General features: G+C 49.4%; 2 protein-coding genes across 6 annotated transcripts in view; both read left to right on the top strand.

Moving 5' to 3' along the window:
* Nucleotides 1-11,288, top strand: part of SPPL2B (signal peptide peptidase like 2B) — a 49,407-nt gene extending 38,119 nt beyond the window's left edge. For both annotated transcript variants that reach the window (XM_042023221.1, XM_042023222.1), the window contains exons 16-17: nucleotides 2,091-2,097; nucleotides 11,203-11,288. The gene's annotated coding sequence lies outside the window, so the exon portion shown is untranslated. The remainder of the gene's footprint in view (nucleotides 1-2,090; nucleotides 2,098-11,202) is intronic.
* Nucleotides 639-26,793, top strand: TMPRSS9 (transmembrane serine protease 9). 4 transcript variants are annotated; one of them, XM_042023218.1, is made up of 20 exons: nucleotides 639-932; nucleotides 6,740-6,892; nucleotides 11,477-11,628; nucleotides 13,403-13,530; nucleotides 13,947-14,014; nucleotides 14,445-14,623; nucleotides 15,722-15,763; nucleotides 16,749-16,920; nucleotides 17,137-17,411; nucleotides 17,600-17,736; nucleotides 18,901-19,210; nucleotides 20,046-20,217; nucleotides 21,701-21,972; nucleotides 22,679-22,815; nucleotides 23,291-23,648; nucleotides 23,737-23,853; nucleotides 24,486-24,657; nucleotides 25,089-25,237; nucleotides 25,761-25,897; nucleotides 26,383-26,793. In XM_042023218.1, the coding sequence occupies exons 3-20, from the start codon at nucleotides 11,505-11,507 to the stop codon at nucleotides 26,542-26,544; spliced, it is 3,111 nt and encodes a 1,036-aa protein (XP_041879152.1). In that variant the 5' UTR covers nucleotides 639-932; nucleotides 6,740-6,892; nucleotides 11,477-11,504; the 3' UTR covers nucleotides 26,545-26,793. The 4 variants fall into 4 exon arrangements, with proteins under 4 accessions (XP_041879152.1, XP_041879149.1, XP_041879150.1 ...); XM_042023215.1 differs by having other exon boundaries at nucleotides 24,972-25,237; XM_042023217.1 differs by having other exon boundaries at nucleotides 640-932; nucleotides 14,448-14,623; nucleotides 24,972-25,237.
* The last annotated feature ends 610 nt before the right edge of the window (nucleotides 26,794-27,403 follow it).

Below are 27,403 nucleotides of genomic sequence, written 5' to 3'. Positions count from 1 at the left end.
CATTTCAGAATCCTATGTTCTTTCATTGCTTTGCTATCAAACACATGAACTGCTGAAGTTTGCTGTTCATGTTGAAGCTACTTAGGGACAGAAGTGGCAGTTGGATGAGAGCTGACCGTGTCAAGCAGCAGGCAAAAATTCAGACTAAAGCAAAACAAGTTCTCGGTTTTACACGTATTTTTTGTCTTTTCAAGATGGCAGAAGGGTCATCTGTGGGCTTAAACATGAACTTCAGCGCAAGGAACTCTGTCCAGTTTTGGCCTCTGCTGTGGGTGTATGTGATGTTGGATAATCCCTGCCCGTTCCTGTGCAGCAGTTAGGCTGTTCTAACACAGAGATTGTCAGGATGGTAAATACAGTATGAATTGGAAGGGCTATGGATGGCTGACTGAGGAAATTAGTAGGTTGTTGGGGTTTTTTGTAATACTGCTCCTTTTATGGTTTCTGTGTGCACGGGCCAGTGCTGGTTAACACGCCATCCCCGTGCCTTCAGTGTGGGGGGCTGCCAAGTTCTGGTGATGGGGGGAAATTCAGTGTAGAGGGTATGAACCACCCCACTTCAGGCAGCTATTTTCCTTTGTATCCTGCTGCTGAAAGGGATGGGAGTTGTACAACGACCTGCAGGAATGTCCCGTGACTGGGGAGAGGCAGGAGCTGGGGCATCACTGGTCCAGTTCCCAACGCAGGCAGCTGGGGAGCGGGGGGAGGAAAAGTGCTTAATTCCAAAGTTCGGTGAAGCAACAAACCAGCTCTTCAGGCTGAACCGTTCCTGTCTCTCAGCCTGTGCCTTTAAGCTCCGCCGCGAACTCCCCCAGTGCCTCCCACCGCCCCCGCCGGCGCCCCGCGGGCCCGGGGGGATGAGCTCGGGGCGGCTCCGCTTGGGGAGAAGCTGCCGGGGAAGGCACCTGGCGGCAGCGGGAAAAGCAAAGCAGGTGAGTCCCTGCTCCTTCTTATGAGCCCTTTTTACTTTCTTCGAGGTGCCGGGGTTTCTTGGCTCGAATGGGAAGAGAAAAACCTGCACCTTTCCCGACAGCTGCACCCACCCGTGGATGCTCCTCGCCACGCGGCCCCACCGCCCAGCGCGATCCTTCCTGCCCGGCTGGGGCTCGGGCAGTCCCCCTCCTCCTCCTTCTCCTCCTCCTCCTCCTCCTTCTTCACCACCTCCTTCTGCTCTTCCTCCTTGCTTCTTCATCAGGGTCAGACAGGTTTGCTGCCTGCACCCGCAGATTTTCAGACAAGCAGGAGTTTGAAACTGCTTCTCCACGCTGGATTTTCCCCCATGCTTGGGGAAATCCCTCGCGGTTTGCTGGCTCTGAGGAAACGGCCTGTTTCTGAATTTATTGTCTGTGAGGAAAACAGCTCAACTCACCTTTTATTGAAAGTAATAGATGGAAACAAATTCCGTGCTTCCTTTTAGTCGCTGATGGCTAAGCAGCTTTCCTTATGTAATGCTGGAGAGCTTTTTAGTGCTTTTCGATTCCATGTAACTAACGTGATTCAGGGGAGGTTGGGAGCACTTTGCGCAAACGGGTGGGTAGTGCTGGAGGGGATTCGTTCTGGAGCAAAGGAACCCACTGGCTACAGAAATGGGCTCTCCATTGAATGTCCGTGGAAGTTTGACCCTTCTGCCAGTTCTGCCCCGCAGCTGTGTTTCTATAGCACATTTCATCCTTTGCCTGTTAACCAGTGTGGGTTCAACCACCGCATGTGGGACCTAATGGATGAGCCTTGGTCAAAAGCAACCTCTAGACTCTCTTCTCTGAAAGTACTGGTTAAGAGAAACATCTTAGTTTCTTAAACACTTTGGAAACCAAATGCAGAGAATGGTCTATATTATTTGAAAGCTATAACAAATTAGGAAATATTCTAGAAAGAAAGTTCAGGGTACGTCATGGAAAACAAAAAGTGCAACTTCAGCAGTAATGCAGACCTAAATGCTGAAACAAGCAACATTATTATTGTAGGAAATACAAGAGTGAAACAGCCGTGGCAGTGGGCAGCTTAGACCTCGGCACGGGACAACTCTTACGAGCAACCTCTATGGGCTTGAAATAGCCCCATTATTTGAGCTTAAATAAATGTTTCTGTAGCTGAATGGTTCTTTGTTCCCGCGGTGGACGGGAAGGGCTCGAGAGTCACGCTGCTTTCACACCCACTTGTCTTCCAGCCCTGAGGCTGCCCTGCAAAGAGCTCCGGCACAGCCTTGTCCTGCTCGAGGGAGGCCCGAGGTGTCAAACGAGGCAACGCCGCCCAGGGCAGGGCTTGCTCAGTCCGAGTGTGCCAGCGTCCTGCGGCCTCTGCCCGGGGATGGTCTCCTCAGGCAGGGGGGCCGGCCAAAGCTGTGCATGGTCACACAGCGCTGCAGTTCAGCATGTCACACTATCCCCTATCGATACACGCAGAGTTTCACTCTGCGGCCTCTCATGGGCTCAAGCGCTGTGAGTTCACTGCTTGACTGATATCTTTAATCTCTGCTGGTTTCTCTGTGTGAGTTCTTCCTCTGAGGGAGCATCCATTGCAGGTAACTGATTTCAGGGTAGCTTGGGGGTTTTGTGTCCATGAATACTAATGCCTACCTGACAATCTGTAATAACAGCTGAAGCTAGGTAAAAATGTAATTTACACATTGTTTCTAATGTATGTAAGCTGGTAAGAAAGAATAAAATGTGATTATTTGCAAAATGAAGACCTCTGCTTTAGCCCCTGTTCCTCCAGGAACCTCTGGTGCCAGTATGTCCATTAGCTTCAATGGGACCAAGATTTCTCCCACAGCCTCTGCACAGGGCCAGACAGTGTTCAAGGGAGGTGAGTGAACGTCAGTGAAGGAAATGACATGAGTTAAGCATGTGAGTTTTTCTTGGCCATTCATAAGCTGAAAAGTATCAAATTATATAGTGCTCCTATTGTGGAAAGTAAGCGGACAAACATGGACTTCCGGGCTTACTGGATACTCCCTATGTGTATTCAGTATTTACTATCTGTTCTGAGTTTTCAAGCCAGCACAGTTGGGGGTAGGGGGGAGGAAGCTGCCTTTATTTTATTGTGTAATCCATGGCTACAAGTTTAAGAAGTAATTGCAGGTACAAATCTGCCCAGTACTTTGTTAGCAGAGGGAGAGCTCAGGGCTGAGTGTCTCCAAGGTGGAAGTGATGTTAGAGTCTTTGTTACCAGTGATAATACGAGCACTGGGAAGCTCAGCTTGTCTGTCATGCCCCAGCTGAGACTGCTGAGCTGGCAGGCAGGCAGAGGATCTTCTTACTTGTAAATTGAGAGACATTTGTAGATCAAGAGGGACAATAAACAAGGCTGGCACAGTGTCATTTGGCTTGCTGAAAGCAGGACTACAGCTGAACCAGATGCACCTCCATGATGAGTGCTGCAGGTGAGCAGGGACACGGGATCCTCACTGATCTGAGTGGCAGGGACTCAGATTCGCTCACTTGCAGGCTGTGCATGGTCTAGGGGCTTGCAGTGTCAGGGCTTTTCACTCAATAACAAGAGGTGTCCTCAGCTCAATCTGCAGTCTCTCTTACATGATGAGAGTTTCTTTCTGCTTGAAAGTAGGGTCTAGCCTTTCAAATGCAGCACAACCTCCTCTAAGTGTTAACCTACAGAGAGATGGGGACATGGACATGCTCTATACATCCATTACAGAAGCTGGAGATGGGTTAAATCAAAAGGATTAGAGAAATACAGTGTTGGGTGATCCAGGGAACCAGTGTCATGGTAGGTGAAGCTCATGTCACACAAAAAAAAGACCACGTAGCCAAACCTGTATCTGCTGGTCATGGGATGGTTTGCCTTTGATGCTGAGCTCTGTCCTGTATCTGTTCAACCAGCTGCTGCTGTCCCTGCATGGGCTTCTTTTTCATGACATAAGATCATCTCATCAGAAGGCTTAAGGGGAAATATATGGGCTAAGCGGGAAACAACAGTGTTGGAATAAGTTCCAACACTCCTTTCTCTGGAGCCCCGCTCAGAGAGTGGCTGTGGGATACCCTTGAGCCATAAGAGGAACTGGCAGGCAGTTCTTGGCCTCTCCAGACTGACATGTCCTCGCACTACCCCACCACCCAATAGATACCACTGGTTATAAATCCACTCCCCTATGAAAGCATTCTACCCTTCTCAGTAGCTGTTGCCACAAGTTCTGAGCCTCATTTCAATACAACCAAATCCCCAGCTGTAAGGAAAAAATCATAAGGCTTGACCCCATTTTAATGGAGATATTTGAGGTTGGCTGTTCCCACTGCCTTGCTCTGCCAGCAGATCTGTTTGCACACCCACATCTATCTCCTCTGGTCATGCTTCTGATTTCACTTACAGCAAATGACCATCTTCTCTCTCCTGCTCAGACTCATGGTTTGGTGACATAGATATGGTTTGTTGTTTTGGTGGCTGTGATTTTTGATGGTGAACCTACCAAGTGAGGCATATTAGAGTCTGCTTTCTGCTTTTGGGCAGAACAGAAATATTTCTCCATCTGGAGAAATATTCTGCATCTGCTGTATTCCCCCTCTGAAGTGACACAAGTCTTGCCTTGGTGATAAAACTTGCCTTTGGCCGCAGGCTCATTAATTGCTGAGACTGCAGGCAGATCTGCTGCTGAGCTTGTGGTCTGCCTTGAGCAAGTGGCATATTTTTCATACCTGTGCCATCATTTTGCAAAGGCTCTGTCTGGGTGAACATTTACAGGTCACAATGAGTTTTACAACCCCTGTGTCTGAAGGTTCAGTAGACACAGTATTGTTGTGTTAAGAGCCACAGTACCCCACTATGGGATGAAGCAAATATTTTATTAACACTTGGTTATTCAAATGGTTGCAGCATATTGGCTGCCCTTTATAATCACAGTGTGGGAGAAACCCAGCATGCTAGAATACAGAAATGCAGCACAAAGACCCCAGAGCAGCCCAGACTCACCGTCAGGGGGTTGGGTGGGGGTGGGGGGTGGTTTCCTTGCATTATCACTTGGGGGACATCAGGGTTTCTTCGCATTTGTTGTCGGTAAATGAAGCCGACTTTTGAAAAAACGGGTATCACTGTTTCCTGTCTTTCTTTCCTCTGGCCCACAGTTCAGAGCGGGGCATCTCAGCTTGTGTCCCTGTAGTCGAAGGCTGCTGGTAGGGGCTGGCAGACTGGGAATGGGAGAAGTTGGAGAAGAGCAGGAGGGAGCCTAGGGCAGTGCAGTGCAAGATTGGCATGTCAACCCTCCTATTCTGAAGGGAGAGAGACTGGAGAGGGGTAGGAAGGCAGAAGAAAAGGCCTCAGGAGGTGAAAAAATGAAGAGGAAGACACAGTGAGGTGAAGGAAGAGAAGTATCAAGTACTGGAAGAAAGAAGTCCAGGGTATGTGGAGGTAAATGAAGAAAACCAGCCCTTTTGCTGGGCAGCAACCAGCACGGTACTGGGAGGTCACCACTGTGCTTCAGACTCAGGAGCTGTGGCATTTTGCAAGAAGACAACTTCTACCTGAAAACAGGAGCCAGCACAATTTGTGCTGGAGAGCAACGTGCTCTGGGCCAGTCCTACAGGTGTGTATGGCATGGGATCACCTGAGCTGGAGAGACACCTGCCACGGTGAGCCTGGGTCTGTGCCCAGTGCATGGACAAACAACCAGGGTGCCTCTCTCGTGGCCCTGCCTTTCCCCCTTTTGCTCCTGAAGGTGATACTCCCCCAACATGCTGCACATGCATGTTCTCACACACACACACGTGAGATCACACACACATGCTACTTGTCCTCTTCGACTACAAAAGTGGGTGTTAGTGACAGTTTGGCTAATTGGGTAAAGGAATATTTTTACCATATCACTTTATATTTTACAATTTCCCTACTTGAACCAGCTGAGAAATAAAATCCATCTTCCAAGGAAATCCTATGGCATGACTAGAGCAAAATTCAGACTTCTGTGGAGAAGAGAAACCCTGGGCTGCCAAGCAGCAGCAGAGCAGTGGTGGTAGCCACAACCCAGCACCGCGGCAGATCCTCAGGGACAGCCAGAGATGGTGGCAGCCTGCAGGACTGCGCTTGCTGACTCTCTGCTGCACATCAGAGGTGCCTTCTCTGCTAAATGTAACAGTGAAAAGACACCCCACTGAGACTGGACTGAGAGGACTCTCTTAGGTCAGAGTTCCCCACATCCCACTCTCAAGGGCATCATATTTTATAACCACTCACAATTTATAAGCTGACAAAAAACCATAAATGTACTTTTACTTCTCAATATTACTACTGGAAACTCATGACTGTTAATACTCTCCTAATTTCTGCCCCACTAGCAAAATTTACTTTTTCCTCATCTGATTTTATGCCACAATATTTTTCACTGTGTCTAGCTTCTTGCTACAGATCTCCACTATGCATTTATAGATGATCCTTACTATCTTTCAGCAAAAAAAATTACAATCTCTATTTTGCTCTTGCAAAATGGGCTTTCCATTTACACATCCTTTCAATTCTTTTTTAACTCACACCACTGACACCAAAAGAAAATAAACTTTCCTTATGCTAAAAGGGAGAGCAAAGACAAGTTTTGATTGTTTTGGGAAGTAGAAAGTTTCTCTAAACACTCTATTTTTTCCAGTTAAAATGCCTCTGCAATCACTAATATGAACTTCTTTCTGGGGTTCCAAGTACCTTTGATTGTAGTATGACTTCTACATGCAACTAAGATTGTATTGTCAGAAAAACAACCAGCCAGAGCCAATTTTGTCTGCAATGTTTATTTTTTTCTCAGATGCACTTGTCCTACCTTTGAGGTCCATTGAAGTCCACTGTTGCACTGGTCAGCACACCTGGACTAGATTTCTGAGTGCCCACATTCAGCACACTGCAAGAGAGACGGTGACTCCAAAACCTACCAAAGGAGGGAAGGAGGGACCCCTCATCTGTACGTATTCAGGTCACAAGGACCACTGGAAAAAAAGTTTCCTACTTGTCTCCCCTTTGATGCCTGAAGTGGCCACCTGAAAAACACAGACTAGACAGGAATAAGGGAATAAAGGGAGGTGTTTATTTGAAAGGCCTTCAAAGATACACCCTGGGGAGCCAGAGGCCACTGCCAAGAGGGACCCCAAGGTGGACAACAGGTCACAAGTTCTTCACACTTTTATAGGTTTGGTTCATTTGCATATCAGGGTTAATCCTCCAGTTAAAGCTTCAGTTAATGATGCGTTTTCCCCAAGCTTCCCTCCCCCCCCCCCCCCACTTTAGAGGCTTTTGGTTTATACTTTTTGGGCCTAGGATGGTCTGGGTGTCCTTGAAGAGCAGGCCTGGAGAGGCTTTGTTATGTCTGCCTAGCATTAGAGAGCAGAAGTGAAGCAGCTACAAGAAACTTCAGTTACACACTGGGCAGTACAGGATTTGAAAAATATAAAAGTTAAAACCCAAGGCATCACCTTAACCAGAGCTGAATTGTCAAACAGAGATATTGTTAGCAGAACCCAGGGGCCACAGCGCCGGTCTGTGCCAGGCTCAGTTACAACTGGAAAAGAATATTTGGATGTCTGCTAGAAAAAAAGAGGCATCTTGGACAGACCCTCCCTTCCTCTCCCCTTTCTCTCTGTTGACTCACAAAGGAAGTGACCTTTTAAAATCTCTTATCTAGAAGCTTCATTTTAAAGAGCTGCTGACGCCTCTTGGAAAACACTGAAAAGCTCTTCTGAAACAGGGAGCTGCTTCTCGCTGTGTCCCTTTCCTCCCCTCTTCCTTTCATTGCTGGATGCATTTACATTAGAAAAGGCTGTTCCTCTGCAGCTTCTCTGAAGTCACAGTGTGATTTACAGCAGTAGTGAATCGCTGCTGCGGCAGCCCAACCTCTCACCGCACTGTCTGAGTGGACAGGAAGTGACCAGGTGAGATGTTCCTCAGCAGGACAGATTTTGAACTGAGGAAGGAAGACCTGTTGAGGGTTTAATACTCTTGACACTGTTGATATCAAGCCAGAGTAAGTTTGAGAGGTAATAGTGCCTTGGCAAGGCTTTTCTGGTGTCTCCTGTAAATCTGAGTTTCCCAACAGTTAGAGGTTGAGTCCTCAAAAAACGCACTCTGAAGCTGAGCTCTGGACCCTTGGCCAAGAAGGTTGGACTTCTGTGGATTTCCACCCTGACCACACAATTTTTCTGAGGCAACTTTAGCCTGCCAGCTGGAACAGAAAGATTGTGTGTCTTCTTCCTGCCTGTGAGGGAGAAATAATAATCCAGTAATTTATTACATTTTAGGACCACAGGAAATCAGTGTCCCTCCTTGTCTCATCAAGCTTGCTGCAGATACTAGGCTGTCTGAATGACAGAATAACAATGGATATTCCAGGCTGGTTTCACTCCTAGTGATACCCAATTGTTGATGATGTGCAAATAAAGGCCAAATACAGTCTGGCTTGTACTAGCAAGACTGCAGACAAAAAAACCCCCAAGATAGATGTTTCTATTTTTGGCATTTTTGAATTCACACTTGGAGCACCATATCCCATCTGGGCATCTTCAGTGCATGGAAAAACATTGACATATTGAAACCAGTCTAGCAAAGGCCAGGAAAAGGTGGAGGCAGGAAAGGTGATGTGAAGGGGCTTTACTTCTTGTGCAGGACCACTTGAGGTAAAATACTAGAAGCACCAGTGCCAGTGCTGGCCACAGGGAAGGAGAATCTGCTCATCAGGGTAGCAGCATAGCTACAATTAAAGAACATACTAATTGCTCTGCATTACTAGGCATTGGGAGCTCTCAGCTAAATGCTGTAGTGGGCTTTGCCACCAACTGTGATTTTATAATTCATCCAGAATTCCTGCAAAGAATGTGGAATAGCATTGGGCTATATGAAACCTCATCCTGGAATCTGCCTCATAAACAACTATTTTGTTGAGGGTGAGGTTTATTACTTACAGAGTTTTAATCTATATATCATGCACCTTGGGGATACAAGTAGCCTAATGCCAAGACTTCCATAGCCAGGTCAGAATGGTCCAGCAAGAGCAGACAATGATTTCTGATGATTTCAATGCCAATTAGCTCTGGTCCATTCACGAGCCAGATTCCCAGGCAGGTCTCTCTCCACAGCCGTCTATTCAGACTGCAGTTTCATGTTTAAGGATGTGACTGCAGTCTAGTCGTGTTTGCAGACCTATAAGATTACTCTGAGATAAATGTTGAACTTTACAGCTCAGCTGTTCTGCCTGTTACTGCAGCTCCATGACTCCTGAGCAGCACCAAAGCATCCCCTAGTGACACTGGCTGGGTTTAGGATCTTCATGAGGAGTGATGTCTAAGACACAAGGAGCAAGCCAAGATGTCAAGCCCCTTGCTACTCGGCCCTTGCTAAGAGCTGAGGTACCTGTTCACCCTGGCATTGTGGGCAGTAGGACCTTAAAACCCTGCTGCTAAGCAGGTACAGGGTGCTGCTGGGCAGGTTCTGTGCTCCTGGGACACTGGCTAAACATTCATCCAGAGCCTGTGCAGAACATGGAGATGGAGGCATCAGGCTGGTTCATGCTCACATCAGCCATAGCTGTTGTGAGCATGAACACATTGGACACCACCACTCAGTGGTGGCCTCCTAGGAAGACAGAGAAGGGGAACCAGGCAGGGAGGAGCCACTATGGTTGAAGTGCTCAGGTCCTACAACTTGAATCTGCTGACTGCAGCCTGGGGCATATTCAGAGGACACAGTGTGTATCTACCCTTTCCCTTCTTGTGGCAATGCACTAAGAAATATCTTGGCATAAGGGTCGACCCCTGGACTGGTTTTGCTGATTCAGGTTTATCTGAGAAAATGGAGAATTGGCTCCATCAGATTGGTGATTCACCACTGAAACCTCTTTAGAAAGTCAATATACTGAAGATGTATACCATCCCAAGATTGGTATATCTGGCTGACCGCACCGAGGTAGGAGCTGGGCTTCTCAAATCCCTTGACCTGTTAGTTAGAACTTCAGTCAAGGAGTGGCTTCACCTTCCACCAAATCCACGTGATGCCACCTTGTATTCGAGTTGTAAGGATGGTAGACTAGGTATCATCAAACTGGCGGTGCTTATTCCAAGCATACAAGTGCGAAGACTGCACAGATTGGCTCAGTCTTCAGATACGGCTTTGGTAATGTTTTTGAGAGGGCAACATCTGGCACTGTTACATGAGAAGTTATGGATGTGAGCCAGGGGGTGAGAAAAAGTCCATCCTGCTGATTTGGGAGCCTATTCCAGTGTTAGAAAGTCTTGACGGTGGTGGTGAGGATATATCTGAATGGGAGGCTCCCATTCCCAAAGTCCACTACCCGAGACCTTGTAATTGGCAGAGAGTTTAACAAGTGGAAACAACTGGTTGCCCAAGGCCACAGTATTGAGAACTTTGAGAATGACAACATCAGTAATGGTTGGTGAACATGGTATAGAGGCCTACCTCACGGGAAGTTGATAACTGCGTTGCAAGTGAGGGCTAATGTCTACCCCACAAAAGAGTTCCTAGCCAGGGGTAGGCATGATGACTGTGTTAGATCTTGCAGACATTGCAGTGCTGATTATGAGACATCTGCCCACATAATCGGGACCTGTCCAGTTACTCAGGATACCAGGATCAAGAGACACAACTCCATCTGTGAGACCCTTAGCCATGAAACTAAGAGAAAGAATTGACTGTGTTCCAGGAACCGCATATAAGGGACGATGGCAATGAACTGTAGAAACCTGATTTGATCTTTGTTAAAGAGGGAAAGGCATTAGTGGTTGACATGACAATTCAATATGAGCACTCTAACCCGTCACTGAAGGATGCTGCTGTTGAGAAGGCTAGGAAATATCAGTGCCTTCTCAAACAGATTCGAGACCTTACGAATGCAGCAGACATTGAATTCATGGGCTTTCCCATAGGAGCACAGGGGAAGTAGCAAGATAAAAATTCTGAGTTGCTGTTGGTCCTAGGTCTCTCTAAGACAAGGTGAGAGAAGACTGCCCAGGTGCTCCTCTCCTCTGTTGGTATTGTACATATGTTTTCTAGCAAAGCCCGTTCGACTGTACCCGCTTAGTAAAATATATCTTGGCTGTTGACATCGCTTGGACAGTGGGTTGGACACATGGGAAGGGTCTGTTCTTTCACTCATACTGTGTTGCCCATCGCCCATATTTGGGTCTAAATTTTCCAATTTGGACTAGGTGGATGTGCCACCTTTACTTAACCCAGAAAAGAAACGTGTAATTTTATATGTTTATTAAGTAGCCAAATGCCTCGTCATCTAATTAGTGATGCGCATGAACGGATGAATGAGATTCCCACTGTCCCTACCTACTATCCAGCAAAACCACAGCCAAGGGAATGGGCTTGGTGGAATCAGCAGGGAAAGAAGACCCTGTTGAGCTTGACTCTAGTCTGGTGCTGTGAAGAGACATGAGAGGTGTAGAATAAGTGGGAATATCCTGGGGTAACCTTAGCTGGCATGACAGATTTCATCCCAGTCTTGTCATTTTCCTCCTCTTCTTTTTAATCACAGAACCCATCTGTAGAGCTGCTCTGAAAGCATGGACCAGATAAAGCCAGGGCAAGGTACCCAGAGAAGGAGACTGGGGGCCTGCTGCTGGAAGGTAACCGCTGCTGCTGCTGTGGCAGGCAGCGCAACAGCCCTTTGCCTGGGGATCCTGCTGGGTGAGTGTGCAGCCAGGTGCATTCTTTCAGTTTATCAGCTCCAAAAGAGAAGTGGTCTGCACTGCTTATAGCAAAAATCCTCAAAATCCTCCTACTGAGGACAAAGTGCAGACACCTTTCTGCATGTATGCACAAAAACTGCAAGGGCTGTAGTCAGCTCATGTTCTCAGTATGACTTTGGAGCACTTTATCTTCAGTGCTTCATGATACATATGCGCTATTCCTTTTCTCCTTGACCAGTCTGATGTCCTTCTATGACAAGATGACCTGCCTAGTGGATGAGGGAAAGGCTCTGAATCTGGTCTACCTCAACTTCAGTAAAGCCTTTGGCACCAGTTCCCATAAACTTTTTCTTGAAGAAACTGGCTGCTTATGGCTTGGATGGGTGTGCTCTTCAATGGGTAAAAACTGTCTGAATGACCAGGCCCAGAGAGTGGTGGTGAATGGAGTACCATCCACCTGGAGAACGGTGACCAGTGGTGTTCCTCAGGGCCACTTTGGGGCCAGCCCTGTTTAATACCTTCTTCAGGGATCTGGATGAGGGGATCAAGGGCACCCTCAGTCAGCCCCAAGCTGGGTGGGATGTTGATCTGCTGAAGCAATAGTGTGGCCAGCAGGACCAGGGCAATGACTGTCCCCCTGTGCTGGGCACTGGTGAGGCATTTCACATCCTGGGTTCAATTTTAGGCCCCTCATGACAAGTAAGTCATTGAAGGGCTGTAGCATGTCCAGTGAAAGGAACAGAGCTGGGGAAAGTGCTGGAACACAAATCTGATGAGGAGCAGCTGAGGGAGCTGGGAGGGCTCAGCCTGGAGAAAAGGAGGCACAGAGGAGACCTTCTCACTCTCTACAACTCCCTGACAGGAGGGTGCAGCCAGGTGGGGGTCAAGCTCTGCTACCAGGAAACAAGGGACAGGACAGGAGAAAACAGCCTCAAGTTCTTCCAGGGGAGTTTAAGATTGGATATTGGGAAAATATCTTCACTGAAAGGACTGTCCAGCCCTGGCACAGGTTGCCCAGAGCAGTGGTGGAATCCCCATCCCTGCAGTGATTTAAGAAACATGTGGATCTGGCACTTGGGGACACGGGTTAGTGGTGGCCTTGGCAGTGCTGGTGGAATGATTTGACACGATGATCTCAGAGGTCTTTTCCAACCAAAACAATTCCATGATTCTATGATTCTATCCTCTAATCTCTCCCTGTGACTTTGAAATTTCTTGTCACTGGACCTTGCTGCCTCTGCCATTTTCTATCACAACCACTTGCAGTCACTGATCACTGTCTGTTTGACTGTCCCACTCCAGAGCATGACCACCATCTCCTTCCCTCTCCCACCTCTGTCCTGCTGCTTCTGCTGCCCCATGGCCAGATGCCACCTCAGGCCAGCACCCTGGTGAAGACCCCAGCATGACATGAGTGGCAGATCCCACCTTTACAGTCACAGCTTCTGAGCTGGCTTCAGTATCCAGCAGAACTTTACTGAGGCTGTTCCTGCCGCCAACCTCACGTTGCCAGGCTGTATCCATCTGTTCATGAATTTCTGTCTCAGGCTTGACAAAAATCCACTATTTTCAAGTTCAAACAAGTTCACTGCAAAATGCTATTACTGCACATGTGCAGGGTATCCCAGTTCAGTTATGGGGCACCCCTGAGGCAGCGGGGATGGTCAGGGACAGTCAAGTTGCTAAAAACGGGGTTTAAAGGACATGATGAGATTCATGTTGCAAAGCAGTGAGGAAAGCTGCCTCTGACAGATACCTTCCCTCTCTGGCAGCCTGCCATTCCACTGGAGAGGCCAGCTTCGAGCACACAGTGGAGCTGCAAGGAATCATATTCAACAGCAGCTTACAGATGGAGAACTCGGACTACTATAGAGTGCTGACACCCGCTCTTGAGAGGCTGGTGAGTTGATCTGGGCCTTCTGAAAAAAGACTTGTGAAATACTGTGGTGGTAGCACCAGCAGAATCTGTTTGCCAAGTGCAGGAGGAAAACCAGGACTTCTTAAACATCAGCAGGGTACACTGTGGGGCTGAACTGCACTTCGAGAGGCCTTGTCAGGGCCCTGAGAGACATTTGTGGAGTGGGAAATGTGTGTTCAGGCCTATTCCTTGCAAATGAGGCAAGAAGGCACAAAAAAAGGATGCCCTAAAGCCAGGGTGGGAAAGAGGTTACACATGAGCTGGACATGGGTGCTTCTTCTGCCTGCAGAGGCAAGAGACCATGCATCAACAGCTCCAGATTCCAACAAAATCCCAGGTATCATCTATTCCCACCTCCTTGGGAGTCCAGTGTGTGACCATCACTCTCTGCTTTGCAGTTTCTGTCCAGTCTCCAAGAATCCCAGCTGGACTGGAGTTGCACCGGTTGCACCATCCTGGGCTACAGGTGAGTGTAGGCAGCTATCTCTGCAGACCCTGCAGCTCATGTTTCAGGGCATTCTGACAAGCCTCACCAGGAAGGTGAACTCACACCTGCGCTCTTGTTCAAAGCTAGTACAAAGAAAAACTGGTTTTTGGTCAAGGCTGGATTTTCATCTGGGATTGCAACAATGTTCTGGATTTTTTCATTTGGAAATGCAGTCAGAAAGGCAGAGGAAAACAATTTTGTTCAACCACAGCTTTGGGCCAAAGGAAAAAAGAATTCAAATGACCACTTCAGCACAGAGCACAACTCCAGAGAAACCTTAAATTATTAAGAGCCAAATTACTGAGAATAGGGTTTGTTTCCTTTGAGTTCCCTGTAGACAGCTAGCACAGGAACCTGTCCCTTGTACTGATCATGAAGCCAAGGTCCCCGTTAATTCTCCGTCTCCCAGTAGGAACGGAAACTCCAGTGTGATCGTCCATTTCCGCCTCCTCTTCACTCCCCAGGATTCCCAACCCCTGAGCTCTACCTTGGAGGAGGAAGCTCTCAGGCATGGGCTGGCGGCTGCCCTGCACAAGCAGGGGCTCTCCCTGGCTGCCTACGGGACCATCTCCTCAGCTTCTCTCACAGGTATGGCCCTCCTGCCACTGCCAGGCAAGCAGAGCAGGGTGCCCTGTGCCGGGGCTGCTGGCACCCAAGCTCACACAGCTAAGGCACCATATGTCTCAGCCAAACTGCTGCAGGGCTTCAGCTCTGGATATCCAGTCAAGGCTTCATGCCCAGCAGCAGTGTTAGAAATGGGGGTGCTGCCAGGCACCCAGCAAACCGATAAAAATGTCTGCCTGACTCCCAGCTGCTCCAGCTTCACCAGACAGCAGCAGAAACCAGCCTAGATCTTGGCTGCTGCTTAACAGACATTTGTGGGGTCCCCAAATACCCCTCCAACACTACTGCTGTCCTGCTGCTCTGCCCTGCAAGAGCAGCTTGAGGGGCCACAGCAACAACAGAACCTAAAGCAGAAATTGCAGCACCTGGAACCATTCTGAGGGACAGGGGATGAAGCTCCAGGAGGTTAATTGCTGGGTTGTCTGTACCTACCTGTGCACAGCAGCCCTCAGAGCTGTAGCAATAACTACAGCTCAGGTTGCTATTTCTCATACTTGAATTACTCTCTGAAACCCCCTGACAAGAAATTCTCCTTTCCTTCTGTGACTCTGGAGTTGTGTGTGACCGTAGGACTTCAGGTTCAGCCAATTTAAAAAAACGTGCCTGGGAAACAAGAAGGTGTGGGCCCCTCTGCAGCTCCCTCCACACCCTCTGCCACAATGGGCAGGATCCCTGGATCTTTGGGAGCCTTGTGCTGCCCAAATGGAAGGTGCCTGGAGTCCCCTTGGCTTTAGGCAAACAGCCTTGCATAGCTTCAGGCCCAGAGTCTGCTCCCGAGAGGCAGCTCACTGCCACAGCTTTTGGGAATTTCCCTCTGCATGTGGAGTCCCCCCAAAGCCTGCAGGGCTGTAGGGGGTTGCTCCTCCCCTGCACCATGGCAGAGCACGGGTCCCCAGCAGGGACCTTGGCCCCGCCTCACACTGGCCACAGGTGGGCAAAGAGATAGCCTGGCGGGAGAGGAAGATGCAGCAAAGCCTGTGGCAGCCCCAGCCCAGGAACACAGCTCCAGGACCCGAGGCTGGGCTGCCCTTGCTGATCCTGATTCCTTCCTCTTTGTCTCAGGTCCCAACAAGGTTCCTCCCCACAGACCTGGACTGAAGTCAGGTAAGAGCCAGGCAGTAGGAAGGGCCACCTGCACTCTGCAGCCTCCTCCTCCTCCTCTTCCTCACCAGCAGCCTGGATACAGATACAAAAGGTGCTTGAGCCCCATCTTGTTCATAGCCTGGTGGCCCAGGGCCCTGCAAGCTCAAAACAAGCTGCAGCTCTGCTCTCAGCACCATCCTGCAGGGACTCTGGCCCAGACAGGGAGCAGAATGACAAGGATACGGTGGTGGTTGCCCCTGGGGAAGCCAGGGGAGAGTTGCTGTGTGGACTGCAGAAGACACGAGTGAGTAAAGCCTCGCTGTCCCCAGGGAGCTGCCCCTGAGACACAGGCAGTCACTTGCTCCCAACATCCAGTATGTGAAAAGAAAGCCCTGAATGTGACAGCCAAACAGCTGATGCCTCTGATGGAAAGGGCTGTGCTGAATCTCTCAAAGCAGGTCTCCTGGATATGGGGGCCAGCCACAACCCACTGCTGCAGACCTTGACAGGTGGGACACCATTGGCTCTCAGGCACTGAAGAGAGCCAAGGATACGGCATGACTTTTCAAGCCAATAGTAAATGGCTGCATCAAGAAAGGGAAACCGTGCCCTGGAAACACCTTGGTCCCACCAGCTGTGATGGGTTGTGACAAGATCCACCTTCCTGGTGGGTTGGCACAATGGACAAGAGCCACATGCCCATGAGCTGCTGGAAGCTGATCATGAGGCAGTAGCTGAGCTCGTCATACTAGTCAGGATGCTGCTCTACAGTTTCTCACCCTAAAAGAGTTTCAGGGGGGATGCTGTGGTGGGCCAGTGCTTTGCAGTGCTCTTTCCAAGCCTGCAGGTTAATAGCTGCCCTGTGACATCCCAGGTACCATCCTGCTGTTTGAGCATATGCAGCAGCACACACAAGCTGAAGCAGCTTTTCCCACTTGCCCCCAAGAACCTGTTGCTGGGGTGCAGTGGCAGGATCCTGATGCACTGGCTTTCTCCTCCCTTTCAGATTGTGGGAGTCGCCCTGCCATGCAGACTGCCAGCAGGATAGTCGGAGGCTCAGAGGCGTCCAGAGGAGAGTTCCCATGGCAAGTCAGCCTGCGAGAGAACAATGAGCACTTTTGTGGTGCTGCAATCCTCACAGAGAAGTGGCTGGTGTCTGCTGCTCACTGCTTTACTGAGTAAGTTTTAGTCACGCCACCTTCCACCCTCCATCCCCATTCCAAAAGCTGCCATATCTGCTCAAGCTCCCACTGCACCACTCTGCCCCATCACGGGGAGAATGAGGAGTTTCCATCACTCCTGGAGCGGATGGCAGGATGGGCAGGAGGCAGCTTGGGTTTGCAGGACAGTGTTGTGGCTGCAGGCTCACATGGCCCGCACTGTCTCTCCTCCAGGTTTCAGGACCCAGCCATGTGGGCAGCTTACACAGGGACCACCTCCCTCAGAGGCTCTGACAGCAGTGCAGTGAAAATGGACATTTCACAGATCATCCCACACCCCTCTTACAACACTGACACAGCTGACTATGATGTGGCTGTGCTGGAGCTGAAGAGACCTGTGACCTTCACTAAGTACATCCAGCCTGTGTGCCTGCCAGATGCTGGCCATCACTTCCCCACCAGCAAGAAGTGCCTTATCTCTGGCTGGGGCTACCTCAAGGAGGATTTCTGTAAGCAAAGCATGGCAGCCAGCAGAGGAGACATGCTGGGGTTTGAGCAGGGCAGGATGCATTGGGGAAGGGAACTTGGACCTTGCTCTGGCCAGCCGGGGTGGGCTGTACCCTGAGCTGCTGGTCCTGTGCAGGGCTCCCTGCACTGAGCTCACAGTTGTGAGCTTTCTCACGTCTTTCTTGTTCAGTGGTGAAACCCGAGTTCCTGCAGAAAGCAACAGTGGAGCTCCTGGACCAGAACCTATGTTCCAGTCTCTACAGCCATGCTCTCACAGACAGAATGATGTGTGCTGGCTACCTGGAGGGAAAAGTCGACTCCTGCCAGGTAAGCTTTGCCCAGAGAAGATGGCACAGCTGCCTGCACAAGGCTTTTCCCTCCCAGTATGTACCAAATGACACTTGAAGAAGCAGAACTGACACTATGGTCACTGTTTCCCTTTGATGTTTGAGGCCCTGCCTTGGACACAAGCACAGATCAATGACTGCAGGAGACACAAATGAACATATGTTCTCTGCTTAGAGCAGGGCACTGTTGTTTAAGGGGCTCTTTCAGCTAATTAACTACTTTTCTTCCTGAGCTGTCATCAGGGCTGGCCATACTAATGTTCCACACATGTCTTCAGATCAAAATCCAGATAGGCAAAGGGCAGCAGTGGAAACTAAAACATACACAGCAGTTTTGGTGACCAACAGTGTTTTTTTACTTAGCCTTTATCCAACCTGGAACTGCAAGTGATCAGCTGGTGACAGGCCTGCCTTTCATAATATGGAGAGAGGAGAACTGTGATATGCGAGGAGGACTGTGATTTCTAGGTCTGTCTCTGTGGTTTGGCAGGACCATTCAACAGAAACCAGCTAAACAAAACTGCACTTTTCTGGTGGTAGTGCTTCATGTTTCTGCACCAAATACAGCACAAACACCAGAGAAGGGGCCAAGAATGGAAGATTCAAGGTTGGGTGATGAACATGACCCATCCGGTTATTCATTACTGGTCTAGAGCAGCTTCACAGACACCACATGTCCATCAGTCACAGGGCCCCACAGTAACCAAGAACTGACCAGGAAACCGTAGACCAAATCAAGAAAAGCTGATGCAAACATTAACATGGTGTCCCTGGGTTGTGTATCAGGCAATGAACACCCATCATCTGGCTGTGTACAAGCTTCTAGGATTAACCTTTATGAGGTTTAACAAATTATTAAAGCAGTAGAAATGCTAAATCCTAGATTTTACAGATGGTGTCCTTTGTTCTTCTGGCACATAAAGGGTGCAAGGCTACTGCGTAACAGCAGGACAGTGTTCCCACATGGAGGAACACCCAAAGGCCAGCACAGAAATGCTCCACTCATCACTAGGTTGGAGCAAATATGAAGTGAGTTAGGAAACACAGGGACAGAGAGACCCCAGCTGGCAGAGGGATGCTGAGGGTTGCCAGGGCAAGCTCAGTGCATCCCCAGGGAGATCTCACCATCTGGCTTTTCTTGCAGGGTGACTCTGGTGGGCCCCTGGTTTGCCAAGAACCATCTGGCAGGTTTTTCCTGGCAGGAATTGTGAGTTGGGGTATTGGATGTGCTGAAGCCAGGCGGCCTGGAGTTTACACACGTGTTACCAAACTCAGAGACTGGATCTTGGATGCTATTTCTGCCTTCCCTACCTCCATAGCCCGTACTGTCCCTCCAGTACACTTCAGTACTAACATGGTCAGCGCTGAAGAGGTCAACACCATCACCGGAGCAACCCCTACCACCTCACCAGCCCCAGCTGCCAGCAGGCCAGTGACTGCAGCAAGACCACAAGGTATGAGCACCCACAGCGGGTGTACCTTGGCAGGCAGAGTGACAGGTACAGGTCCAAACGTCAGGTTTGTTCCTCTGCTGACCTAAGCTGACCTTCTGTAGGGTGAGCCACACAACTCTGCCTAAATGCTAAGGTACAAGTGACACTATAGGGCTGCCCTGGCTCAGTCCAGAGCAGCCTGGCAAAGTCACTCAGTACCTCTGCAGTTCCATGCGCTCCTTTGCTTATGTGACTGTCTGTGTAATCTTGCCTGTGTAACTGGTCTGCTCTGGCAGGGCCAGAACAGGTCACTGAGGCACAGCAGCATCTGACAGTATTTAATCTGTTGGTCGCTTACTTTTGCTTGCCACCTGAGGAACTCCCAGCAGTTCAAAACTGATGGCTGCCCCTTCACAGCAGCCATGAATCTTTCCCTGAAGGGAAGGAGGCCATGTGTCTGCAGGATGACCTGTCCACTCCAAGGAGCCCTCCCAGCAGCTTTGCAGGGAGATGCAGATGAAGGGTATTTTTCTAAATCTAGAATTAATATTTCATCTGGAATGGCAAGGCTAAGAGGCACAGAGCTGCTGATTACTCTGCCTTCAAGAAGGGCCCAGGATTGATGACTTGCCAAGAGCAAGATGCAGAACAGCAGTTTGTGTGAAAGTCCAGCTGTACATGGCCACCATCAGGCACTGCCACTATCAGCTGGCAGGGCTTGGGTAGATATCTCACACCTCAGCCCTGACCTGCCCCTGCTAAGGCTAACTGGTTAGAGAGAGCAAAGTCTCCCCTTGCTTGGCTTCTGCTATTCTTGTGAGGAATACTCACAAGTCCTGCTTTGACTTTTGTTCAGAGTGTGGAGGACGACCTGGGTTCTCTAAACCCAGCAAGATTGTGGGAGGAACAGATGCTTCCAGAGGAGAGATCCCTTGGCAAGTCAGCCTGAAAGAAGACTCAAGACATTTCTGCGGAGCCACCATCATTGGGGACCACTGGCTGCTGTCAGCAGCTCACTGCTTCAATGAGTAAGAGCCCATCCCTGCCCCTGCTCCAGCTCACCTGCCCAGCAGCACAGAGCTGTGCAGCCAAATCCACACTGCGGCACTGGAGTCAAGAAATGGAAATCAAGAACACATGTGGGACATCAATTTTTGCTATAACTAGACATTCACAGTAAAAAGGAGTTTGTGGGGAGGTTGGAATGAGGCAGAGAAAGGTTAAAGCAGCCTGAGCAGGGAGCAAGGACAACACATCTAAGAGGAGTGGAAAAAGGTGCAAGAAACAAGATTACAAGACAATAAATTTATTAAAGAAATTAAAGAAACAATAGAGTTTCTTTAATAGATTTAATAAATTTAACCTTAAAAATTGTCTGCAATATATGAAATAGAGACGTGGTCAGCTGGTAAAGGGAAAATGGTCAGTTCAATCCTGCATATTTCTGCTAAACTGCAAGAGCCCAAGCTCAGATTTATAAGTAGCCTAGAAAAAGAAATGAGTACCAAGAAGATAATGCTTGTCAAGAATAAATTCCTGAAGGCAGAAAAGGTGGGTGACTAACTCTGAAGGATTTTAAGACAACCTCATGTATTAAACAGATGGGCAACAAAGCAGCAAGTGAAATGCAAGGTAGACAAGAGTGAAATGAGGCACACACCAAAACCAGCAGTGCTGTCTCTCTGTGAATGAGGATGAGTCTCCATCAGCTGTTGCAATTCAAAACAAGAGGTCAGAAACATGTGGATATTGCCCTGAGAGCAGCAGTCCTGTGGCAGGGGCAGTTAATGAGCACAGGAATGCAGTAAAAAACAAGGGAGATGAGCAGGATGCTGCTGGTAATGCACAGCACCCCGACTGCTCCAACATCACAGGGAGGGCAAGAGTAACACTCACTGTGTCAATGTGCACACAAGGCTCAGGGATGAGCTGGGTGTGGAACAGCATCATAACAAGCACAACAAAATAGATCAGACTAGACCTGGGAAAAAAAACAACTGGTGGGAAGACAGTGTTTGATGGGACTGTACAATAATCAAGGGTACAAAGAATTTAGGGAATGCCTTTTGACTGTCTTTTTAAGATAGCAAATAATCACCAAGAGCAGGTGGAAAACAATCAAAAGGAAGCAGTTTTTAATAAATGTCATTAAACTGAATATTAAAAATTCACCTGGGGTTAAAAAAAAAAGAATAAAACACAACTTTAGAAAATTCCAAATAAAACCAAAAAATCCAGCAAGACCTACTGAATACAGAGACACCACCTGTGTGCCAGAACACTCCTGAAATCACAGATTTCTGGAGATTAAGAGAGGATTGTTATTGCATGTTTACTTGCTCTTCAGGTAATATCCAAGAGGTGCCACTGCTGGAAACAGTTCTTTGGGCCGGACTTAGCTGGGCTGCTGTGCTGTGTGCTGATCACGTAAAGCTGTCTGCAATTTCAATGTCAGAATTCATGCCAGGCATAAGTGTGTGAGTATGCACATTTAGGTTTATGCATTTGCAGGACAATTCCAGAAGAGATTGAAGCCTACGTGGGAACAACATCACTAAATGGAACAGACGAGAATGCAGTGAAAGTCAATGTAACAAGAGTGATCCTGCATCCCCTCTTCAACCCCATGATCCTGGACTTTGATGTGGCTGTACTTGAACTGGCAACACCTCTTGTCTTCAACAAATACATACAGCCTGTGTGCCTCCCATTTGCTGTGCAGAAGTTTCCTGTTGGCAAGAAATGTCTCATTTCTGGATGGGGTGACCTCCAGGAAGGGAACGGTAAGCAGTAGTAATGCATTACCTGCTGATTTGCCTTGGAGCAGTGATACCCTGAGCAGCAAAGTCCATGTCACTGTGACCCACAGTCCTGGGAACATATAGGACAGGGGTCAGTAACAGGGACCGTGAGGAACTGACAGAAACACAAGAATAAGCAAGAACAAGGCACACAGAGCACTACCTTAAACCACAGTTACCTAGGAGTCACCAGCAAACAAGTAAATTGAGAGAGCAGCTTGGTGGGAACCAGGAGAAACCTCCTGGACTGCCCTCAGTAGCTCTACCATGCTAAGCAAGTGCCAGGCGCTTGCCTCAGAGCCTGCAGCAGCTCTGGCAGGACAGTGTGCCAGCCACAGCAGCCACTCTCAGGCACAGAGATGTTCCAAGCAATCAGCGTAAGCAAAGATCCCGCTATAGGGAGAAGGCCTGAGAGTGGCACATGTGCTACCAAGGAAGTCCAGCTGACAAGAAGCTCACAAGCTCTCAGGACCATGGGACACAAGCTGCGTGCAGAATCCTTAACACAGACACTAAACTGCACCCTGGGGTGAGCCACAAGCTTCAGGGCTGCTGAGAAAACAGGTTATATAGGACTCAATTCCCTTGTGGGATTAGACCTGTTTTCCCAAAGTATATGTTGAGTCAGTCTAAAAGCCACTAGTTCCTTCCCTCTGCTGCACTCACTAATTCTGTGGTTTGCATGCAGACACCAAGCCTGAGATCCTGCAGAAAGCATCTGTGGGCATCATAGAACAGAACACCTGCAACTTCCTCTACAACTTCTCCCTCACTGACCGAATGATCTGTGCTGGCTTCATGGAGGGGATGGTAGACTCGTGCCAGGTAAAAGTGTGGTATTTCTCTACTCTCTAGATTGTTCTAGAAAGCTGGGCTAGCTCTGCCTTCAGCAGATCCCTGTGAAATATTTACTGAGCTGCTGTAACCCAGCTGTGTAATTCCCATGTACCTGAGCACGAAAAACCTCAGCCCACTACTTGGGAGATTTAGAAAAGTAAATAAAGCTCCACCAAGTTGAGAATGACATCCCACCATTCTGTCTGGCCAGACAAATCCTGGTCGAAGCAGATCTCCTCTGGTGGCAGTGAGTCAGTGGCAGTTGGTGGCACCTGTGCTGACAGGAGCCAGGTTGAGCCACTGACCCTAGCTTCAACCTCTGCACACTCATGCCCTGCATACACACTGCGTGACAGACCCACAGGGCTGGAGAAAGAAGAGCTGGGGGTAGTTAATTCCTTCTGGTGTGACTGAGGGGCAGAGCTGATTGGACTGAGCAGCCATTGTCTTGCTTCTTCTGCAGGGAGATTCAGGTGGACCCTTGGCCTGTGAGGTGACCCCAGGAGTGTTTTACCTTGCTGGCATCGTGAGCTGGGGATTTGGTTGTGCCCAGCCTATGAGACCTGGTGTGTACTCTAGAATTACGAAGTTCACAGACTGGATCCTGGACACCATCTCCCAGTTGCCCAACGCTGGCACAAGCATCCCTTCCAGTTCAGCCATTCCTAGAACTTCTACCACAGCCATTTTTATCCAGCCCAGCACAATGGCTGCAAGTCCAGCCAGCAGAACCACCCTGGGAAAAAAGATGAGCACAACCGCCAGTGAAACCTCCACAGCTCTGAGAACAACCGAGACTGCCAAGCCCACCCAAACTCCAGGTAAAACTGGTAACTGATGCATTGACATGTTGGTAGGATGCTTCCAGCATAGAGGGTACTGAGCAGGCCATGGGTTATTGCCTTCCAGTGGTGCCTTGTACCAGCCTCACTTTCAAGTGCTCCAGCAAGGTGTGTATTGGAAAAGAAAATCCTGAATGTGATGGTGTTGTGGACTGCAGCAATGGCTTCGACGAGCGCAACTGCGGTGAGTTCTCTTCTGCAGCCCCTGGCTGCTGCCAGCTGTGCTCTACATGACCCAGACTCCACAGTGGCACCCACCATATTCACACCAGCTGTCTTGGGCCCAGACACTGGGGGCCTGGACCAGCCCACTGTAGCCCAGATCATACTTGCTCTGCCAGAGCCTAAAACAAGATAAAGCTGGATGAGCCAGATCCAAACTTATTGCCAGAAAGTGTGGCCTCTTCTACTGTGCTACAGACACCAGAACCTATTTCCCAGCACACTGGCCTTCTGGCCAGTCAGTCTGGTAGCACAGAGTGGCAAGACAGCTCTGCACAACATGGCAACCCAGAAAGTGTCCTGTCATCCCTGGGACTGCTCTTTGGGCTGCACATTCCTCGCCATGTGACAGCTCAGCCAGTCCATCCAAATATCCACTCCTCACATACCACATCCCTGGAAGGTGTGATCTGCGATAACAAGTCCGCAAAATATATTCTGTCTGTCAAGCCTTGCCTCAGCTGTGGGAACTGAATTCATCACATGTACATGCTCTCCTAGAAGGTTGTCCCACAGCACAGGTTATGGAAGGCAGGCAGTCATTCCTTTCATTTAAGGTTACTTAAAACCACGGTGCTTCTTCCTCTGTTCCAGACTGTGGCTTAACAACTGCTCTGGCCTTCAGCAAGATCGTGGGTGGCAGCAGCGCGGCTCGAGGAGAATGGCCCTGGCAAGTCAGTCTCTGGCTTCGGCGGAAGGAGCACAAGTGTGGGGCTGTGCTCATTGCTGACCGGTGGTTGCTCTCTGCAGCTCACTGCTTTGACATGTAAGTCTGAGATGAGCTAGTTAAGCCAGCTGGCTCTTGGCCTCAGTCCCATCAGCCCACCTGCCCTTCCCCCTGCCTCGCAGTCCAGCACCCTGGCTGGGATGCTGTGCCCTGCAGGAAGCACACACCCCCTATCAGAGATATGGCCCTACAGGTAAGTGTGAAGAGGAACGAGTGGAGCAAAGCCTGAGTCTACCCACTGTTCTGGAGACAGGGGTCCTGACTTCCCAAGGTGTGGCCAGCCCCACAAGTGGAGGGATGGCCCTCCTTGTGAGGCTACGGTCCTAACAGCCAGGTCTGCTGTCTTTCTGCAGTTACGGTGACCCCAAAATGTGGGTGGCCTTTCTAGGAACACCCTTCCTGAGTGGCACTGATGGCAAAATGGAGAAAATATTCCGAATCTACAAACACCCTTTTTACAACGTCTACAGCCTAGACTATGACGTGGCACTACTGGAACTGAGCACACCTGTCACATTCAGCAGCACCATCAGACCTATATGCCTCCCAGACAATTCTCACATCTTCCATGAAGGGACCAGATGCTTCATCACAGGCTGGGGCTCCACAAAGGAAGGAGGTACTGGCTGAGAGGGCCCTCCCACATCCATGATGGCTAAGCTCAATGCCACCTTACACTACAACACTGCAAGCCCAAACATCTACAGTTCCCACACCAAGCACTCCCATCCCAGGCCATAGGCTGCAGAGGATACCAAGCTGGGCAAGGCCTGGTGTCACCATCATCTCCTCCCCGGCTACTAATCCTCCATTTGGTCACACCTCTGCCCTCCTGGAGCCTTGGCAAACTTCCTACATGCCAGCCACTGTGCTCCCCACCCCCACAGCAGCTGCTCCAGCTGTGCTCCTGCAGTACGAAGACCACCCCTATACCATTTGTGTCTGGTCAGTCAAACTGCCTGACAAACTACACACCCAAGGGACCTTCCTGTGTTTGCTCTGCTGAACCAGGCCTGATTCACTCACCCAGAGCAGGTCTCTCCCTCTGGCAAGCAAGCAAGGCTGCAGGGACCCCACTTCTTCACACGCTGCTATTTCTCATGTGCTCTTCAGCCAGCTAATAGCAATACTTGTCTCCTCAGGTCTCATGTCAAAGCATCTGCAAAAAGCAGCAGTGAACATGATCGGAGACCAGGCCTGCAAAAAGTTCTACCCTGTCCAGATCAGCAGCAGGATGCTGTGTGCTGGCTTCCCACAGGGCACTGTCGACAGCTGTTCAGTGAGTGCAAGAGCAGCAAATGCTGTGCTTGGGACAGAGCAAGCTCATGCCAAATCCCTAGGCTATATTCTCTCAGGAGGGCCCTGCCCTGCCTCCCCTAGCTCAGCTGTCTGTTCACCCATCAGCTGGCTGCTGCTTCTATCCACATCCATCCTGCACACACCTCATGCTGCTTGCCCCACCAACCTGTGACAGGTCAGGGAAACACAGAGAGGTAATGCTAAGCGAGAGACCACAGGGATACCATGGAGCCTGTTCCATAACCCTATTGGACCTCCAAACACAGTCTTCTATGTTCCAGAATCCCAGTCTCAGATTGTTCATGCAGGTACATCACTGAGCAGTCCTCCAGCTTAGAATGAGGCTCCTGGGGAAGTGGGGAACAGGACGGCAAATGCCCATGACCCAGAGAGAAAGAACATTTCACAGCTGGGGGAGCTGCACTGCCTGTGGCTTGATACTGGATCCTTTTCCTCTCTCCGCAGGGCGATGCAGGTGGGCCCCTGGCATGTAAAGAACCCTCAGGGAAGTGGTTTCTAGCAGGAATCACAAGCTGGGGCTATGGCTGTGCCAGGCCATACTTCCCTGGTGTCTACACCAAAGTCACAGCTGTCCAGGGCTGGATTGCGCAGAACCTCAAGCTCTGAAACTGCATTTCACCACTCAGGGAAGGTGACGAATGAGAGGAATAACTGCCAGAGGATGCACTAACCCCTCAGCTATTGTACATTTTTCTGATGTTGCAAAGGGGTGAAGATGGCCTTGCAGGTATTAAGCAAATGCCAGTTTTGTGTGAACCGGTGGTTGTGATACCGAGGCATTTGATAACTGCTTTGCATAGAAAGGTACAAATTCTAGACATTTTCTATAAATAAATGAGGCCTGTCCCATCTTAAGACCTGGCCAAACATACTGTGCATTAAAACATGACCTTTCTAGTTGGATGGGTGCTGGAAACATCTGCCAAGGATTCATGGAATTTGGCTGACCTCTGCCTGTGAGCTGTCATCCCAAAGCCATGCCAACAGACTTGTGAACTTCGCCTCAGCACAAAGTTATGCCCTTGCAGAAGCTTCAGATCTCACTGTCTTGATGGAGCTGTGCTGTGCAGTGGCTTTTGGGAAGGGTGTGATGCTGTTTCCAATTAGTGCACGGTACTGGAGAGCTCAGTGATGACCTCCTGGCTCACCATTTGATCCCAAGAGAATGCAGGACTAGAACAATTGGGACTTTAGACTGCACAGGCCCTCATCTGTACTAGAGTGTTAGGACAGGCTTCTCACACAGCCCCCTGCAGCTCCTTTTGCATTAGGTAACAGGTGATGGAACTAGCAAAGATTAAGGCACGGTCACAGAGACCACTGTCTACCTAAGCTAGGTGGGAAAAATTTAAATTGCTGAGACAGTGGTGCCAAATATACTTGTCAGGTCCCACCAGCCAGCATAAGACATGTAGACAACTTTGTTCACAAGAACTGCTACAGAGTTCATGTGCCGAGTCTCAGG

The sequence above is a fragment of the Corvus kubaryi genome, unplaced genomic scaffold (genome assembly GCF_017639235.1).
Source record: "Corvus kubaryi isolate FWS band 111438036 unplaced genomic scaffold, C.kubaryi_AGA036_p1.0 37241, whole genome shotgun sequence".
In the NCBI taxonomy this organism is placed as follows: domain Eukaryota; kingdom Metazoa; phylum Chordata; class Aves; order Passeriformes; family Corvidae; genus Corvus; species Corvus kubaryi.
The sequence above is the reverse complement of the archived record's forward strand: the minus strand, read 5'-3'. Positions and strand labels throughout refer to the sequence as shown.

What these genes read in the sequence shown, in the direction of transcription:
- TMPRSS9 (XM_042023216.1), top strand. Translation starts at nt 11,505, where the DNA reads ATGGACCAGATAAAGCCAGGGCAAGGTACCCAGAGAAGGAGACTGGGG. An exon ending in CAGACCTGGACTGAAGTCAG is followed by an intron (nt 15,764 to 16,748) that starts GTAAGAGCCAGG and finishes CCTCCCTTTCAG; the next exon opens with ATTGTGGGAGTCGCCCTGCC. An exon ending in GCTGCTCACTGCTTTACTGA is followed by an intron (nt 16,921 to 17,136) that starts GTAAGTTTTAGT and finishes TCTCTCCTCCAG; the next exon opens with GTTTCAGGACCCAGCCATGT.